Source organism: Balaenoptera musculus, chromosome 3, assembly GCF_009873245.2.
Source record: "Balaenoptera musculus isolate JJ_BM4_2016_0621 chromosome 3, mBalMus1.pri.v3, whole genome shotgun sequence".
NCBI classification, from domain to species: Eukaryota; Metazoa; Chordata; class Mammalia; order Artiodactyla; family Balaenopteridae; genus Balaenoptera; species Balaenoptera musculus.
In genome coordinates this window covers 157665890-157684197 of record NC_045787.1, presented here as the reverse complement: position 1 = coordinate 157684197, position 18308 = coordinate 157665890, and the positions used below count along the sequence as shown (strand labels likewise).

At 54.4% G+C, this 18308-nt stretch overlaps 4 protein-coding genes across 14 annotated transcripts in view; 2 read left to right on the top strand and 2 right to left on the bottom strand.

Annotated features, from left to right (window-relative positions):
- The window catches only part of LOC118892224 (BLOC-1-related complex subunit 8), a 32888-nt gene extending 29309 nt beyond the window's left edge, over positions 1–3579 (bottom strand). For 3 of the 4 annotated variants that reach the window (XR_005019262.1, XM_036846571.1, XM_036846570.1), the window contains exons 1-2: positions 3459–3556; positions 101–213 (exon numbers count right to left, since the gene is read on the bottom strand). Coding sequence is in view for 3 of the 4 variants with exons in the window: in XM_036846571.1 (XP_036702466.1) it covers positions 101–213; positions 3459–3495 (150 nt within the window). In the remaining variant the exon portion in view is untranslated. Of the gene's footprint in view, positions 1–100; positions 214–3458 lie in introns of all 4 variants that reach the window. The other variant, XM_036846569.1, reaches the window with a different exon arrangement.
- On the top strand, positions 3550–9133 carry RFXANK (regulatory factor X associated ankyrin containing protein). 6 transcript variants are annotated; one of them, XM_036846574.1, is made up of 10 exons: positions 3550–3690; positions 4286–4425; positions 4928–5121; positions 6361–6444; positions 6585–6650; positions 6913–7013; positions 7194–7319; positions 7719–7785; positions 8197–8277; positions 8911–9126. In XM_036846574.1, exons 3-10 carry the CDS (start codon positions 4935–4937, stop codon positions 8979–8981), a joined length of 783 nt encoding a protein of 260 aa, XP_036702469.1. In that variant the 5' UTR covers positions 3550–3690; positions 4286–4425; positions 4928–4934; the 3' UTR covers positions 8982–9126. The 6 variants fall into 6 exon arrangements, 4 of the variants coding, with proteins under 4 accessions (XP_036702469.1, XP_036702470.1, XP_036702467.1 ...); XM_036846575.1 differs by lacking the exon at positions 3550–3690 and having other exon boundaries at positions 4210–4425; positions 6364–6444; positions 8911–9130; XM_036846572.1 differs by lacking the exon at positions 3550–3690 and having other exon boundaries at positions 4211–4425; positions 8911–9133.
- Positions 8316–18308, bottom strand: part of LOC118892227 (nuclear receptor 2C2 associated protein) — a 17241-nt gene continuing 7248 nt past the window's right edge. For 2 of the 3 annotated variants that reach the window (XM_036846577.1, XM_036846578.1), the window contains 5 exons: positions 10317–10467; positions 10031–10121; positions 9706–9811; positions 9566–9633; positions 9162–9311 (listed from right to left, as the gene is read on the bottom strand). In XM_036846577.1, the coding sequence (XP_036702472.1) occupies positions 9192–9311; positions 9566–9633; positions 9706–9811; positions 10031–10121; positions 10317–10354 (423 nt within the window). In that variant the 5' untranslated portion in view covers positions 10355–10467 and the 3' untranslated portion in view covers positions 9162–9191. Of the gene's footprint in view, positions 9312–9565; positions 9634–9705; positions 9812–10030; positions 10122–10316; positions 10468–10539; positions 10736–18308 lie in introns of those variants that run through there. The other variant, XM_036846579.1, reaches the window with a different exon arrangement.
- Positions 16288–18308, top strand: part of NCAN (neurocan) — a 24864-nt gene continuing 22843 nt past the window's right edge. The window contains exon 1 of the mRNA XM_036846580.1: positions 16288–16312. The gene's annotated coding sequence lies outside the window, so the exon portion shown is untranslated. The remainder of the gene's footprint in view (positions 16313–18308) is intronic.

Genomic DNA, 18308 nt, shown 5'->3' with positions numbered 1-18308 from the left:
CTTGACTCCTGCACCAACGGCTCCTGCTCCACAGAGTAGGCCCCAGCTCACGAGGTGCAGACCCTGGGAGAGGTCGGTGGCTGGGGCGGGGACGGCTCACCTTATGCTGGGCCAGCTCGGGCAGAGAGCGGCGCACGTGCTCCTGCAGCCGGTACAGGGCCACGGATGGCTCGTTGGCCAGGACGTAGACACTCTCAGTGAACTTGTCTGTTACTGGGTCCAGGATCGACAGTCGGCAAAGTGGGATGGGAGGGCAGGGTGGACAGGGGGTCAAGGAGACAAAGCATCAGACTCCTGGTTGCTCAACCTGCGAGTCCAGCCAGAGTAGAGAGGAGTATCCAGTGTCCCTCCCAGCGGCTGCGTCACCTGTGGCCCCGGTGATGGGTTGCAGGAGATGGTCACAGCAGGGCCGAACAACTCCATCTGGGAGTCACAGAAGGGCCTTAATCTTTTTTTTTTTTAACAAATGTATGTATGTATGTATGTATGTATGTATTTATGGCTGCATTGGGTCTTTGTTGCTGCGCGCAGGCTTTCTCTAGTTGTGGCGAGCAGGGGCTACTCTTCGTTGCTGTGCGCGGGCTTCTCATTGTGGTGGCTTCTCTTGTTGTGCAGCACGGTATCTAGGTGCGCAGGCTTCAGTAGTTGTGGCACATGGGCTCAGTAGTTGTGGCTCGCGGGCTCTAGAGCACAGGGCCTCAATCTTGATGACATTAATGTGTCCAGTGAATTCATGATCTTTCCCTTCCCAAACCCACTTACAGTGGACACTGCTGCCACCCGCTCGGATCTACTCACATTCCTTTTACCCCAGTGACAAAATCCAAGATTCTTCTTCGGATGCCCATTGGCTACCGGACCCAAAAGTGCCTGGAAGTTTACATGGGTGGATGGCTCTCAGCCATGACTGACCACCGAGTGGTACGAAAGCCCATGTCCTGCGCTGTGTGTTGGAACAACTCAGAGGTGTGACCCATCCCCGTGAGCTCCCCTGTGGGAACAGACTGTGGCTTCTTTCTGCAGGATTTTACCTGAGGTCACTCTTTGCTCAGCTTCCTCCCTGGCCCTGTCCTGTTTCCCCCTCTCCTCTGCGGGGTTCTCTTGGTAAGCTGACTACACACAAATCCTCATCCCAGGGTCTGCTTCAACAAACAGCAGCCAGCTGGTTGTCCCTGCCCTTCCTACCCCATCAATGAGCAGACCCTGCTTGTTCTGTCGCAAAACAAAGCCCAGAACTCACCCATTCTTAACACTGTACTGCCCTCACTGGTCCAGACATAGCTGTCTCCCACCTGGATGCCAAACTCAGCTGCTCCCTGGTCTCCCCGCTCCCACTCCTGCCAACAATCCAATCCCCACAAAACAGATGGCATGAGCTCCTAATGAACATATCAGATATGTCTTTCCCTTGGTTGAAACACTCTCATCAGCCAGAAATTAAATCTTCCTTCCTTAACATGGCCCTTAAGGCCCTGTATGTTCTACCTGCTGTTACCCCCCTCTGCCCTCCTCGGCCACCGCTCCAGGCACAATGGCCTCCTAGCTGGTCCCTGGATACTCTCAGCACTGTCGAAAAGAACTTTCTGCGATGATGGAAAGTTTCTATAATCTATACTGCCCAATATGGTAGCCACTAGTCACATATGACTACTGAGCACTTGAAATGTGACTGATGTGACTCAGAAACTGAATTTTAAATTTTATCTAATTTTAATTAATTTAAATATGCATAAGTACTGTGACCAGTAGCTACTGTATTGCAGCACAGCTCTGAACACTTTGCCACCTCAGGGCCTTCATACCTGTTGATCCCACCACTGACACTGCCTCCCTCCCCCCGCAACCCTCATTTCTCTTAATCCCTCATGTCTCAGCTCAAATGTCACCTCCTGGGCAAGGCCTTCCTTAATCACCAAGCTTAATCAGATGTCCCTTCAACTTCACTCTCAGCCTCAGCACTTTGTTCATTTCCCTTATACTTAAAATCTCACTCTATTTTTTTCTTAAATTTTATATTGGAGTATAGTTGATTTACAATGTTGTGTTAGTTTCAGGTGTAAAAATTCTCATTCTTTATTAGGTTACGTGTTTACCTAAAACTTGATTTGTGAGGGCGTGGGCTTCTCTGAGCCTGTTTCCTCATATGCAAAAATGGAATGATAAAGGTACCCACCTCAAGGTTTGTTACAGAGATGGACCCCATGCTATTGCGCAGGGCAGTGTAGTTGGTGAGGGAGAGAACCCACGTGTGTCTGGAAGTCAAGGGAGGATGTATATCAGTCTGTCCAGTTTGGGTTTGTCCAGCTCACCACGGTGTCCTGACTCAGGCAGAGCCCAGCCTGCCACCTCCAAACTATTTGTCCTCTTACCTTCTTAGGCCTCCTTGTTTTGAAAATGAGCACAGTAGCTTCCACCTCACAGTGCTATTATGAAGGATATGGAATTACATGCACTTGTGACTTCTAAATAATTAACTAGTGGGAGTTGCCTGGTGGCCTAGTGGTTAGGATTCCGGGCTTTCACTGCTGTGGCCCGGGTTCAATCCCTGGTGGGGGAACTGAGATTTTGCAAACCGGGTAGCGCAGCCAAAAAAAACCAAACTATAAACAAATAAATTTGTAAAAAAAAAAAAGAAAAAATTAACTAGTAATAACATATATAATAAAGTAACAAAGACATTTATACTTTAAAAATAACTTGTGGCATTTTGTAATTTGTAACTATGTAATTTACATATATTTGATAAGTCGATGTAAATGTATGCAAATGCGTAAATACAAAGGAAACAATACGCACAGCAACTGCCACGCCCCAAGCGTTCTTCCAATGCTTTACAGATATCAGATTAATGGGGGCTTCCCTGGTGGTGCAGTGGTTAAGAATCCACCTGCCAATGCAGGGGACAAGGGTTCCAGCCCTGGTCCGGGAAGATCCCACATGCCGCGGAGCAACTAAGCACGGGTGCTACAACTACTGAGCCTGCGCTCTAGAGCCCGTGAGCCACAACTACTGAGCCTGTGTGCCACAACTACTGAAGCCCGCGCGACTAGAGCCCGTGCTCTGCAACGAGAAGCCACCGCAGTGAGAAGCCTCCGCACTGCAAGTAAGAGTAGCCCCCACTCACCGCAACTAGAGAAAGCCCGCACAGCAACCAAGACACAACACAGCCAAAAATAAATTAATTTTAAAAAAATATTTATCAAGTTACTGAATTATCACAACAATTTTATGGGGGGAGGGAGGGAGACTATTATACTCCCCATTCTACAGATGACAAAACCGAAGCACAGAGACTTTCTAAAGGTTTCAAAACTAGTCAGCGGCCGAGCCGCGATTTCGTGGCAGTTCAATCACAGCTCCCAAACGCTCCCTCCGCGCCTTGGCCCCCTCCCGCCCCGAGTCAGGTCGCCCTTCTGCGAGTTCCTGACCCCTCCGCCCCGCCCGGGGCCCCACACCACCTTTCTTCCCCTTGAGCTGCATCTCCGGTTCCTCCATAGTGGCTGCGGCCCTATTCCGAGGACAGGAACCGGAAGTCTGGAGGTGGAAACAGCTGCCTAAACCATCCCTGGGAAGCTGGGGCACCGCATTTCTCCAGTTCCGATACTCATTGGCCTGCCCGCCTCGATCTTTAGTCTACCCAGACAGGAGAAGGGCCGTGAGTTAGAGACTGGGGAAAGAGGCAATCGGCAGGTGGGTGAAGAGGGGCCGGAAACCCCTTGAAGCTCCAGGAGGGACGCTCAGGCGGGGGAGTGGGAAGGGCGCCCTCCTTTACCGAACCCCTTTTCCGGGGGCAAATTGGGGGAATACTCCACACACTGCCCACTTCGGGCCGTATAAACTCCCTTCTTGTACCCCTCTGCTGCCACCAAATCCCTGCACATACTCCTGAGCCCCCAGGACCGCACAGGAGACATTGTTATGGACGGGGACGCCGTCTGTCCGAAGGTGGAGCCGATTGGCTCCGTCTGGGAAAAACCTGTGGGTGGTGTTGAGGGTGAGGGAGGACAAGGTCAGTGAACTCTTGAGAGCCCTCTGAGGCCCCGCCCATCCCTCCCGTTCCTACTAGGCTCCCTCCCGAGCGGCGGGTACGAGAAAGCGCAGGCGCAATTGCATAGCTCTTGCCCCAGCGGAAGCCACGCCCCTCCCCCAAGCCTTAAAGGGCCAGAAACAGCTCCTACAGCTCCAGCCCTTCCGCACTTTCGGGGGGCGGGGGCGCGCAGGCGCAGTGGAGGCACTCTGCGGTGTGGGTAGCGGTCGCGTATCAAGTTGCTCTCTGTCCCGGCAGAAGAAGCCAGGGTGCAGAGGGTCCAGGCTCCATTTTGCTACCCATTACATCAATTGGAAGAGAAAAGTTTGTGAGTTGGGCCCCCAAGTTTGGGGGGACCCGGGCTTGCGGCGTGGAGTGACAGAGGAGGCTCGTTGGAGGTGAGTGGACCTCCTGGATTGACTTGGGAGGGGCGGGTGGGATGCAACCAATCACATCTTTGTTGAGCCCTAACTCATTCTAGGGATTCCCCCCCCCCCAGAAAAAAAAAACTCAGCGGACGTTTAAGATCTGCCCGTGTATCAGGCCTCCTGCTTATTTACAGACATGATTTTTTTTAGTCCTCCTTTCCCCCATTTTATTAATGAAGACACTGAGGCTTAGAGAAATTAAGTAATGTGCCCAAGTTTTCACAGCCTATAAGTGGAGGGATTCAAACCCAGATGGCTGACCCCAGAGCCAGGGCTTTTAAGCAATGCATGTTGTATGTGCTCTGGTGTTGGGGAGGAGTGGGCCTGAGAAGCAGTTGGACTCTGGTGTTAGTTTCCTGGCTGAGTCTTAGTTTACCCACCCTCACTGTGTGAGGCCGGGTATGCAGTCAGTGCCTATTTAATGAGTTGTCAATAATTATTGCCATCTCTCCCTGTTTGGCCTTTCCACCAGCTTCCCCATGGAGCCCACCCAGCCTGCAGAGGATCTCAGCCTGACCCAGCAGCCTTCTACCCCAGAATTTGGGGACCCCGAAGACCCCAGGGGTGAGGCCCCTGACGGCTCAGACACTGTGGTCCTCAGTCTCTTCCCTTGCACCCCGGAGCCTGGGAATCCTGAACCAGATGCTGGTACCTCCTCATCTCAAGGTAGGATACTTACCCTGGACTCCTGCTTCTGGGATGCAAGAATGGTGGAATGTCAGGCCCAAGATGGGACTTCTGTCTTTGTGTCCTTGAATGTGTCTTCCATCTCCACCCTGTGAGGGGTTGCTTACTATTATTTTTTAAATTGTGGTAAAATTCACGTAACATAAAAGTTACCATTTTAACCAGAATTGCTTACAATTCAGTGGCAGTTAAGTACATTCACAATGGCGTATAACTTCCACCTCTATGTAGTTCTAGAACATTTCCATCACCCCCAAAGGAAACCCCAGACCCATTAGCAGTCACTCCCCATTCCCCTCCTTCAGCCCTTGGGAAGCAAAAATCTGCTTTCTGTTTCTATGGATTTGCCTGTTCCGGACATTTCATATAAATGGGTTCGTACAACATGTGGCCCTTCCCGTTCTGGCTCCTTTCACTCAGCAAGATGTTTTCAAGGTTCATCCACATTGTATGGTGTGTCATGCTTCATCTCTTTTATAGCTGAATGATATTCCACAGTATGGCTGGACCACATTTAGTTTATTCATTTATGCATTGATGGACATTTGGGTTGTTCCCCTTTTAGTGACTGAATAGTGCTGTTGTGAACATGCGTGTACAAGTTTTTGTCTGAACACATGATTTCAACTCTTTGGGGTAGATACCTAGGAGTGGAATTGCTGGGTCAGATGGTAATTCTGTTTGACTTATCAAGGACCCAAGGGTTTCTTTTGACTGGAATCCTTGAACATGTCTAACTCAGTCGCCCTGGGGCCTTTGTCCCTACCATTCCCTGTGTGAAATGCTCTTCCCACACTTCTCCCCAGGTTTCTTCGACTGGCCAAGCTCTCAGTTGGTGTTACCTCCTCGGAGTGACCCTCCCTGACCATTTTCTTTAAAAGGGACTCACTCTCTGCCCTCCGTTCTTTCCACCCCCTTCCACCTAGTTTTCATTTCTCCTGAACACGTATTTCAACTTAAGCTCTCATTCTATTTCTCCATTTCTGTCTGACTCCCCAACTTGTCCATGGGCCCCTTGAGGGCAGGGACTGTCTCATTTGTGCAGAACCTTGCCAGTTGCGGAGGAGAAATCCACACCCTGGGTATCTGGGAGGATGGAGTGAGTGAATAGTGGAGCCAGGCACTGTCTCTGGTAGTTCCAAGCCCCCAGGGTCTGGTCTGAAGCCCAAGACATACTGGGGAATGAGGGGAAACTGAGGCCCTTTCTCTCTCTCCCAGCAGGCAGCTCCCTAAAGCACTCCACGACCCTCACCAACCGGCAGCGGGGGAATGAGGTATCAGCCCTGCCGGCCACCTTGGACTGTGAGTGGGACCCCGGTCCCCAAGGGGGAGAGAAGTAGCGGGCTGGCAGGGGCTAAGAGGAGCAACTTTGGATAAGGAATAAACTGGGGCATGGAGCTCAGATGGGACAGGTGAGGACTCTACCTCTCTCTGCCCCCCAGCCCTGTCCATCCACCAGCTCGCGGCCCAGGGGGAGCTGAGCCAACTGAAGGAGCATCTGAGGAAAGGTGTGTGCCCACGCTTGTGTGCCGGTGTGTCCGTGCCTGTGTGACCTCACATGCTGGTGTGTGCATGTAGCTGCTGACATGACCTGAGTCTCCACATGTGTACCTATGTCTGTACGTGTGTCTGAGCATGTCCGTGTGTGCATCCACATGTGTGCTTACCCGCCCCACATCTGACCCCAGCTGCCTGCCCCGCCCCCAATTCCGCAGCACTGGGGAGAGTGGGCAGGGGTGCATCCCAGTGGTACCACCCCCCTCCTGCCAGGAGACAACCTCATCAACAAGCCGGACGAGCGAGGCTTCACCCCCCTCATCTGGGCCTCCGCCTTTGGAGAGATCGAGACCGTCCGCTTCTTGCTTGAGTGGGTGCGTCCCAGCCTGGCTGGGGGCTTCGTGGGGACTCGAGGGCGGGCCAGGGTCTCAGCTGAGTCTGCTGGTGCTATGTCTGTAAGATGGAGCTAACATGGGGACCCCAAGATTGCAGGGGATGCACCCACCCCTCCTTTTGCCCCCCCTTCTGTCACTGTCCCCCTCTGTTCCCCCCAGGGTGCCGACCCCCACATCCTGGCTAAGGAGCGGGAGAGCGCCCTGTCACTGGCCAGCACGGGTGGCTACACAGACATTGTGGGGCTGCTGCTGGAGCGCGACGTGGACATCAACATCTATGACTGGGTAAGGCGCCACCCACTGGCCCTGGGCACCTCACAGGGTACCAGGCTGGCTCTGGGTGCTAAGAACGCAAGACAGACCCATCCCCAAGCCTAATAGAGCTCCCAGTTTTTTTGGGGGGGCGGGGTTAGCCGACACATAAACAGCTCAGGTATAGTGAATAACACTATGTTGGCAGATACACAGACAGCTAGCTGCAAGAGCCTAGAGGCTGCCTGTAGAGCCAAGGGAAGTCAGGATGGGCTTCCTGGAAGAAGGGGCATCTAAGCTGAGACCCAAAGGAGAAGCTAGGTGGGCCAAGTGACAAGCAGAAGGAGGAACCATGTTAAATTGGTAGGTGTGGGGTGTTGTGAGAATCTCGAAAAGATAGTGTTGCTTGCCCCCTACCCCTGTCCATGACAGAATGGAGGGACACCACTTTTGTACGCCGTGCGTGGGAACCATGTGAAGTGCGTGGAGGCCTTGCTGGGTGAGTAGGAGTAGAGGCTAGCCTGAGGGGCCCTAGAGCCCCATCTGGCTCTGCAGGAATCCTGAGGGCCAGGGAAGGGTCTGAGCTCTTCTTGAACAGCTCTTGGGATGGGTGGTTGCTGCCTGCTTTGCCCAGAGGATTGATGTGGGGACAGGAGGTGGCAGGAATAGCACAGGGGTCTGGCCGACTGGGTTGAGAACCCACACCCTGCGTGCCTCAGAGACCCTGGAGGTGGAGATTCTATTGGCCACATTCATCAGAGAGGTCAGGCTCTTGTCCAAGACCACACAGCAACCAGCAGACCTGTGGCTGCATAGTGGGTAGTCACTGGACCTCCCGAGTCTCCGTGCCCCACCCGGGCTCCTGGTCCCCAGGCCCAGCCCTCTCTGCAGTGTCTGCTCTGCTTTGCAGCCCGAGGAGCTGATCTCACCACTGAGGCAGACTCTGGCTACACCCCAATGGACCTCGCCGTGGCCCTGGGATATAGGAAAGGTCAGCCCGAGGCACATGGGGCTAGTGACAGGGGCCATAATGGGGGGACATGTAGGCACTGAGAGGCCCAAAGGAGGCCCTGGCAGGGTGAGGATACCAGGAAGGCCACAGTTCACATGGCCATGGAGCCCAGCCCCCTCCACAGCAAGAGGTGGGTGTGAGTAGGGGCTGTAGGCAGACCCCAGCTTGACTCCCCACTTCAGAAAATGGGGGGATCCTAACAGAACTGACCCCCTGGGGTCATGTGGGGGGGTATGGGAAATATCCCACTCCTTCCTTGAAGGAGTTTTATTCCATTTGAGACAAGTAATTCCTCACAGTCCCCCTCATCTTTTCATAAAAGTTCCAACTTGACCATTTTGTTTGGTAAGGAGTATTTTTATAATTCTGAAAAGCCTCCAAAAATGCATTTTTACAAACTTAGGGGAAATAGAGGTTCCTATGAGGGGGGCCTCTGTCTTCCCAGCTGTGCTCTGGCAAGGGCTTGGATTTCCCTGTGTATGAAATGGGTCCTCCATCCAGGTCCCAGGGCTGAGGCCCCTGTTCTTACCCTGAGGGGAAGGTACAGGTTGGCCTGTGCCTCTGCAGCCGCTGTTCAGTTCATGGTCCACCTTTTCCCTGTTCTGTTTCCAGTGCAACAGGTGATCGAGAACCACATCCTTAAACTCTTCCAGAGCAACCTGGTGCCCGCCACCCCTGAGTGAACGCCGTCTGCCAGGGACTCAGACACTCAGGGAACAAAATGGTCGACCCAGAGCTGGGGGAACCCAGAACTGGCTTCAAAGGCAGCTCCTGGACAGACGGTGGGGGGGGTGCCCTTTCCAAGAGGAACCAATAAACCTTCTGTGCAGAACTTGAAGGACTTCACTGTGCTTCCCAGAGGACGTCCTGGAGGAGGCAGCCACCCAGTGGCCTCACACCTTCTTCTCCCCTAGCACCCGCAGGTGGTAGATGACCACTCGGCCAAAGAAATCAGTGGCGTCCTCAAATGTCACTTTCAGCCGGTCCACCTCAGCAGATGGCACAGGGAAAGTGTAAGCAGGGCAGTCAAGGGAAACAGATGCCTTATCTTTTCCCACCCACCAGCCCCAGCTCAGGTACTACAAATGTGCTGGGTGACCCAGCACACTGTGGGTCCCTCTGAAACTCTCACACAGAACAGATTATCATCAGCCCATTTTACAGGTGAAGCAGTGGAGACCCAGAGGCCAGTTGCTCGAGGTCACACGCCAGGGCCCACAGCTTTCAGATGCACAGACCACCCCACCCAGAGGCTGGGGCAGGATATCTGAAGCGAGTTGTTGTCCTCAGGATAAAAGTCCACAATCTTGCTAAGAGCCTCACTCCCCTGAGAACCTGCAGCAGAGAAAGGAGCAGTGAGGCCAGCGTACCCTCTCTAATCCCCCATCTTCCAGGGCCTTCCAGTACCTTCTAGGCGGCCCTGGCGACTGGAAAAGCCCCCCTGGAACTGGATCTGCAGCTGGGAGACACAGATGCGCTGGGGAAACTCCAGTATTACCCACTGGGAGGGGCCCTGGAAGCAGAGAAATAGAGGTCCACGGTCACTCCAGACTCAGAGCCCTGCTGTGCCTCTCATTCAGAGTCCATGGTGGGTGGGGAGCACAGTGAGCACGGGTTCCCTCCCTGGCCAACCTAACTGCCCAGCTGGGGTGCACCCAAATTCTCAGGGCGCCCTAGATCCCTGATTCTGATTCACACTAGGGGTGGAGGATCCAGGGAGAGGGTGCCTCACCTGGTCCGAGTTCCAGCAGGTCTCCTCATCCTGGTCGAACAGGTGCTTCTTTCCAAACTGCCGAGTGTTACGATTCAGCACCGAACTCACCCTAGAGGCAACCAGAATCGGCGCGTGGAGAGGTGCTGAGCCCTGCGGCGAGGGCCCGCCCACTACCGGGCCCACCCCTCCCTCGCCACCGGTTCCCCCATTTCTGTCCACTAGGGAGGGACTAAATCCCAGGCCAACGGCCCCGTCCTCTACTGCCCGCCGCCATTCACACCCCACCCCCGCCCGGGGCTCTCACCTGCTCACTGTCTCTGGACAAACCAAAGAGTGGGTCATCTCGGTTCCACAAGGCCTCGCAGGACTCAGAGCTGGGCTGTCAGGGTTAAAATCCCGGCCGCCAAAGCGCGACCTTGTTCACGCTCAGAGTCTCAGAGTCTTCACGTCCTCACCTGTAGCACGGCACAACAACAGTCACTGCTCCGTCACTCCAGTCCTAAATGTCGCCTTGACCACCCCCTTACCAGAAAAATTTGGAGTTTCGGGGACACTGCCGATGACCCGAGGCCAAGCCTTTCACAGTGGGTCCAAGGAAGGGAAACGGGTTTCTTGTGGGTTTCGGGAGCAGTCGCTCCCTCTCGGTGCCTCAGTTTCTCTGCAAACAGCTTGGAAAACCAACATCAGTACCCGGAACCGCGTGAACGCCGCGCAGGCGCAGAGTGCCTCAGGCTCGCCCAGCCCCCGCTCCCGGGGCGCGGTTTAGTTTGAGCCCCGCCCCCTCAGCGCCTGCCTCTTAAAAGGTCCTGGTCCAGTGATTGCCTATCTCTCGGAGCTGGAGGAAAAAGGCCGGCATCTAAAGCAATTGTGTGCCTACTGTGTGCGGAGAGCTGTCCTTTGGTGCCCGCGGGTATAGAGCCCTAGTTTTGGTGTCCGAGAGCCTTCTTATAATGATGTCTTCCTACCGGCAGAATGAAGTCGGCCGAATTCATTCCCTGATTTCAGTTGCCGCCTGGGAACCCCTGCATTTCACTGCCTCCCAGAGGCCAAAGGAAGAGCTGAGGAAGAGGCTACGATGGTGCGAGTACTGTACTGGGAGTCTTTATCAGCCTCGCGTGTCCCCACTGGGACACAGGAGGCCCGGTTTCCAAATCTGTCTTCTCAGTAAATGCTGCCTGGGACAGGCTTCTTGGAGGAGGGGTAATGTGAGGTGGGTTTTGAAGAATGAAGAGGAGTTTGCCAAACCAGATTATACAAAGTCTCAGATACACTGCTAAAGGTTTGGTTCTCTGATTCACTAAACAACTGCCACTCCCTACTGCCCAGCCCTGTGCTGAGTGATTCTGAGGACTGTGAGAGGCCTCAGTTCCAGCCCCATATCTGAAGATCTCCCAATGTGGGGAAGACAGAACTAGACACATACACTCCCAGCCCCATGGGGCCAGGGCTGAGCCAGGGGGAGAGATAGGGCTAGGGAAGCAGGGGGTCTACCTGGAGGGAGGGCTTCCTGGGAGAGGGGATATTGTCCTGCACTTTAATGGGTGGGCAGGAATTCACCAGGGTGAGAAAAATAGGGGAGCGGGGTGGGCAGACAGGGTGAACAGCATAAGCAAAGGCCTAGTTGGATGAAAGACCATGAATTTGAGTAAAATATGTGGAGCCAGATCCTGCTGGGCCTAAAGCAGTCACAGAAGGTGTTTGAGAAAGGGCAGTACACCCGTCCAATCTGCATGAATGGAGGGTTCTGAGACAGAGCAGCCATTGGCAGGAGGCTGCAGTTCCTGGCTTTAACTGAATGGTCTGGGATCCAGTCCCTTTCTTCAAGGGCTAGGGGAATGGTCCTCCTGGCGTCCTACTAGTGTCTGCCCAAGTCCACACCAGGAGTGGAGGCTGGCTGGGAAACTGGGACACCAGCGGAAGGGCCGCCCCATCAACCCCTGCCTGCCAGGACTTCCTGCATTCAGTCATGGCCTGGTGCCATCCAGACCTGGCTCTCAGGGCCGGGGCTGGGGTGTCAAAAAACACCTCCCTACCCCTAGAGGAATTTAGGAAGAGCATGGACCCTGGAGGGCCCAGATCCTGTTCAAATCCTGCTTGGGCCACTCAGTCATTGGCTGTGTGATCTCGGACAAATATGTTGACCTCTCTGAGCCTCAGTTTCCTCATCTGTGAAATGGAGGGAAATCTATAGGACTGCTGGAGAATTCAATGGGTTCTTCAGGCTGACACATAACAACAGTGGCTGACATTTGTTGAGCACCTACCCTGTGTTTAACTTGAAGCCACGTTTGTCTCCATCCACAGGATCATTAAATCTGCTGTGCTGGTCTCTGTCACTCCCATTTTACAGCTGAGGATACGGCCACTCAGCCACTTGGCAGCCAAGGTTCCCCAGGAAGGATATGCATGGCCCCAGGGCCCCCCCTTGCCACTCCTGGTCTTGGCATGGAGCCACCTTGCCCACTGGGATAAAGCCAGCTTCGTACCCTCTTCCCGCCTCCTCACCCCACCGGTGCCTGGTCATGAAAGAGCCTCCTGTTTCTCCAGGGAATTAGCAACTCTAAGCTCCCAGCAGGGCAGCAAAAAGTGGTCCATTCATTTGCCTTAGTGAGAAGAGACTAGGCACTCCCTCCTCCCTCACCCCAGGGGATGGGGCAGAGGGAGGTCTAGAAGAGCCAGGAGCTGTAACTCTGGTTGGCTGAGGGAAACTGAAGCAAAGAAGTCATTTGGCTAAGGTCACCGAGGGGAACCGGGATACAAACCCCAGTCTGACTCTGGAGTTCCCTCCACTGAGCTGAGTTCTGCATTTTTCAGGAGAGGACTTGGAGGCTCAGAGAGGGTCAGGGATTTGCTGAAGTCACACAGCAAGTATGGGTCAGCAGGGACTCTCTCTGGGGAGGCAGCCACACTCATGGCAGAAAACAGGTCCCACTTCCCATGAGTTTGTCATCCCGGAGTAGGGCAGGGAAAAGCCCTCAGATTGCTTCAGGCCTCAGTTCCCCCTGGGGAATAAGTGTAATGGTTGCCCCAAGACCCCAGCCTGGAGGGTCTGTGGGGGTGGAGGTGATGGAGTCGCCTGGGCTGGCAGCCCCTCTATAGGGCAGGTCCGGGTCTGATTTATCCACCAGGGCCTGCATGAGTACCACAGGGCCCAGCTCAGAGTAAACGGATGCTCACTTGTTTCCAACTGGACTTGTTGGTCCTGGCAGGGGGGAAGCCTGGGAGCCTGGAAGCCTGGGGAAGTGGAGATGACAATAGGCATGAGAGGGGTCAGCCAAGCATGAAGGGATTGAGCTGAGTTCACGTGAGAACAGGGCCACGACTGGCCGTGCTGAGTATTGAGCATGAGTGGCTGTGCTGTGAGCATGGCCCCGGGGGGACTGTCTCCATGTTGGTGACTTGCGGTCAAGTGATCATGGTTGGGTGCTGGCTTGTCTGTAGGTAATGCCATGGCTGTAAACATAGTAGGGTGTAAACAACATGGGGCAAATGTGGGCTGTTTGTGGCTGCCAGGAAGGCTAAGTTTCAGTGGGTGTGCACAGCAATGGGTGTGTTTGAGTGTGAAGGGACTAGGTGCAGCCGGGCTCACAGCTGTGAGTTTGGTTGTGCAGCAGACATGACTTGTGTATGGCCAGTGTGACTTATATGTGGCCTGGCTGCGTATGGTTGTATATGAGCTGCCTGTGCTGTCATTGTGTCTCTGGCATATGACTTTGTATCAGTGGTTATCGGTAACATTGTATGTGACAGGAGTGAATATGGTTGCATGTGCCCTGTCAGTATGTCACCTTGGGTGTGTGAAAAGCACTTCGGGGGACACTGTCCACCCCTGATGCCCAGATGTCCTGGAGGGTCTTGCCTTCTTGCTCCTGTTCTGGCTCACAAGCCCCCTCCCCTGCTCCCTTCCCCCACTCGCAGCAGCCCCTGGCCCAGGCCCCAGTGTAGAGGAGACAGAGAGAGCACTCAGGGCTGGAGGAGGGGGGTGGTTGGCCCATTCCCAGTGCAGGCCTATAAATAGCTCTTTGAGCCCGGCAGATTCCCAGGCAAGGTTGCCTCATTCAAGCCCCCAGCAACAGCCTGCTCCCGGGCCCCAGGCCAGCCCCTCTAAGCTCAGCCCTGGCACCAGCCAGGGGAGCCAGGGGGTGGGGGAGTGAAAGGGTGAGGGGAGTCAGGATGGGGATCAACTTGGTTCTGAAGCCACAGACCTGGGCTCCCACTTGGCCCCTACCCATACTCTGCAACCTCAAGCACATGTCCTGTCTCCCCAGCCTCAGTTTTCCCAGCTGGAAAATGGGCAGCAGCACGATAGCAGCCCCCAGCTTGTGTGTTTACTTCCCATTTCATTCTCCCAGCAACCCTGTAAGGTGGTTACTCTTAATTATCCTTGTTTTCGACAGGGAAACTGAGGCACAGAAAGACGAAATGGCTGGCCCAGAGTTACACCACTGTTAGGAGTTGCAGAGAGGGTTTTGGTTTTTTGGGGTTTTTTGTTTGTTTGGTTTTGCCATGCCGCACGGCTTGCAGGATCTCAGTTCCCCAACCAGGGACTGAACCCTGGCCACAGCAGTGAAAGTGCCAAATCCTAATCACTAGACTGCCAGGGAACTCCCCAGAGAGGGATTTTGAACTCTGGACTTGTGAGGCCAAGCTGCAACTCCCACACATGTCACCCAGACCCCTGTCCCCACCACCTGTCACCTGCAGACACTTATATCAGTGTGATCCCCAACCTCCATCCCTCCTCTGTGATGAGAAGTTGAACAGTGAGCATAGTTCCCCATTGTGTCACTTTGGCCCCTGGGGCCACCACTAGCCCACCCCCCGAACAGCAGTCTGACACTTACAGACCTTCTAGGGCAACATTGCTCCCCTGGGGTCTTCATCCTTCACTCATTCTCACCCCCTTTTTGGTAATCTTGCCGAAATCACCTAGTTCCCTGTTTGTCCCCCCACCAGACTGAAATCCACCCTCAGAGATGCACACACACACACACACACACACACACACACACACACACACATGCAGGACACTGGTGGAGTGCACAGACCCTCTGACCAGCACAGCCCATTCTCAGTGCTGAGAAACTAAGACCCTGGGAAAGAAGGCCAGCTGGGTAGAGGGCTGATTTCTTTAAGATTTTGTTCTCCTTCATTTCCATTTTTCATTGTGGTAAGATACACGGAACATAAAATTTACCATTTGAAAGTGTACAATTAGTGGCATTAAGTATACTCACATTATTGTGCAGCCATCACCACTATCTAGTTCTAGAACATTTCCATCACCCTAAAAGGAAACCCTGTACCCATTTGCAATCACTCCCTGTTCCCCCTCCCCAAGCCCCTGGTAATCACTAATCTACTCTCTGCCTCTGTATTTGTCTGTTCTGAACACTTCATATAAATGGACTCATACTGTGACTTTTTGTGTCTGGCTTCTTTCACTCAGCATAACGTTTTCAAAGTTCATCTATGTTGTAACATATATTAGTACTTCATTCCTTTTTATGGCTGAATAATATTCCATTGTAGACCTTTTAAGATCAGGGGTCTCCCTGCAAAGACACGCACATGCCGCCTGCTCAAAACAAAGGTATTTCTGTAACAACAGTACCTGGTCCACAGCAGGTGCTCCATAAAAGTTGACTAGATAAGGGAATGAATGAATGAATGAATGATAGTTCTGGCTGGCGCTGGCAGAAACAGCTCTGGGTGTGACACACCTGGGCTCTGACTCTGCAAGTCTCTTACCAGCTGTGTGAACCAGGGAGATTTCTGTCCTCTCTGAGCCTCAGCTTCCTCTCTATACATGGTGTAAAAGAGTAACTGTAGCCAAAACTGCTTCAAGTGTGAACCTGCAGGCAGACCAGGGTTGGAATCCCAGCTCAGTCCTTCCCCTCTGCGTGACCTTGGGAGAGACTTCGTGTCCCTGGGGTCTCAGTTTCCCCATCTGTAAGATGGAGCAGACCCCACTGCGGGGGGCGTCTGGGGATCCTTAACGTGGCACCTGGGGCGAAGTGAATGGAAGTCAGGAACAGTCTTCCCCGGGGTGGGGTGAGTGGTCGTAGGAATAGGGAGGGGGTTTTAGGCACAGGGAGCACCCTCCCTCGCGCAGTTGGAGGCGTCGGGCTGACAGGGGCGCATGCGCAGAGCAGCCCCGCAGCCCCTTTATAAGCGCTGAGGCGGCGCTGGGGCGAGCGGAGCACAGGGCTCAAGGGTGGACCCGGCGCGGATTGAGCGCAGCCAGAGCGTCCTTTGTGCCGGTTGACCGCCCCGGGATGCGTCCGAGCTAGGAGCCAGGTGGGGGTCCGTCGTGGGGAGGGGGCCGCGTTGAGGGAGAGGTCCTTGAAAACAGAAACAGAGCCCGAGATTGGGGAGGGGGGATCAGAGGGAAGCCCCCAGAATGGGGAGGGGGTTTAGGAGGGGAGGGAAGCCCCGGGTTGGGGAGGGAACCCACACTGGGAGAGGGCTTGGGAATGTCAAGGGGATTGGGATTTTGGGGCAAGGTTGTCTGGGGAATTCGGACGACCCCGCGATGGGGAAGGGGCCGGGCTGGGGGTGGGTCTTAGAATTGGGGAGGCACTGGGAACCAAGGCTAGGGAAGGGGCACCCCGAGCTTAGAGAGAAGAGGGGGACATCCACACGTTGTGCGGGGGACTCTGGAACAGGGCACCCCGTGTCTGAGCTGAGACACCCCAAGATTTTAAGTGGGGATTCCCAATTTGCAGATGAATGCAGGATTCCAGGCTGGACTGCAGCGGGGAGGGGGCCCCCAGACCAGCCTGAGCCCAATGGACGGGGTCTGCAGTGAGAGTGAACCCCGACAGGGATGGGGTGCCCTGCAGTCTCCCTGTCTTTTTGGCTCAAGTCTTGTTACCACATCTTGACTCAGGGAGGAGGCTCTGGGGGGCTCCTTCCCAAGGTGGTCCCTGTTGTTCCCTGGGACTTGGAGTTGGGGTGCTGTCCCTTCTCCCAGGGAGCACATTGTGTCTCCGAGGTGAATGCTAGTTGAGAGCCTCTTAAAGCCCCCAGTTATGGATCCCAAGGACCCGTAAAGAGCACCCAGTCTCTAGAGGGGAGCCACCTCCAGTACTTCCACATCTGGCCACATCCTCACAGCTAGACACAGATCCTTGCCTCACCCCTTCCGTTCCATCTGGCCACATGGATGCATGTGGAAGTCCTGGCTTGGCTTGGGGGCACAGGCTCTGGGAAGGAGGGGGCTGGGACCCCAGGCCCAGCCTGGGCAGGAGCAATCCCCATCCCTGTTCCTCTTTGTTCCTCTCAGCAGCATTAATGGGAGACAGCCAGGCTGAGGAGAGGGTTGGCGCTGGGCCCCAGTGGGGGATGTGGGGCAAGGGCCGGGAGGGAGGGCTGGGCAGACCATGGGACCCCAGACCCCAGCAGCCTCATTGGCTTGTGGACATTTCCAAACGGAAGGCGTCCCCCAGGAGGTAGGGACTTTGCATGTGTGTGTGTGTGTGTGTGTGTGTCTACCCCGTACTGGGAGAAGGCGTGTGCTTATGGGGGGACCCGGGGTCCTCTGTGACTCTAATGTGACCAAGGTTGTGTCTTCGTCAGGAAACTTGTGCTGGGGGCCACTTCACCAGGTTGCAAAATGATGTATGCCCACCAGTCACCAAAGCCACAATTTATCCAGCCTGGTCTGTGCCAGGGGGCCGGCAGCTACGTGAGTGAGTGTGTGTGAGGAACTGTGTCTGACAGAGTGGCCTCATCGAGGGGTTTATGTGGGGAGCCTGAGACTGTGGGTGTGTGTCTTTGTGCAGAAGACGTGCTGCCTGGCTTGTAAGTGCCCATATTGTCTCTCTTTGTTAATGTCACTGTGAATCTGTGAGTGTGTCTCCTAGGCTCTGAGCCTAGAGTGTGTGGCTGTGTATGTGTCCCGTGTGTGCAGCAAGGGTCCTCTCCATGTGATTGGCAGTGTGGACCCTGATTGGGTAAGTGTGAGATGTAGTCTGTGTACAGAGTTGGGGAGCTAATGGGAGAGACATTGACAGGGGTTCAGGTCTCCAAGGGACAACCTGGGATGATTTACTGAGGCCGGTTTCCTTTCTTCTCCAAGGAGTTTCCATGCTCGAGCCCATGCACACAAATACGCTCTGACTCCAAGGCCAGTAACACATACACACGTGTGCTCATAGCCCTTGCTGAGGGGTACTTGAACCCACACATCCAGAGACCACACTGGGTCCCCTATGCCCCACCCAGTGCATATTGCTGCTGTGGACCCTCGTACATGTTCACACACCACAGGGTGCAACCTCATGGATATCCT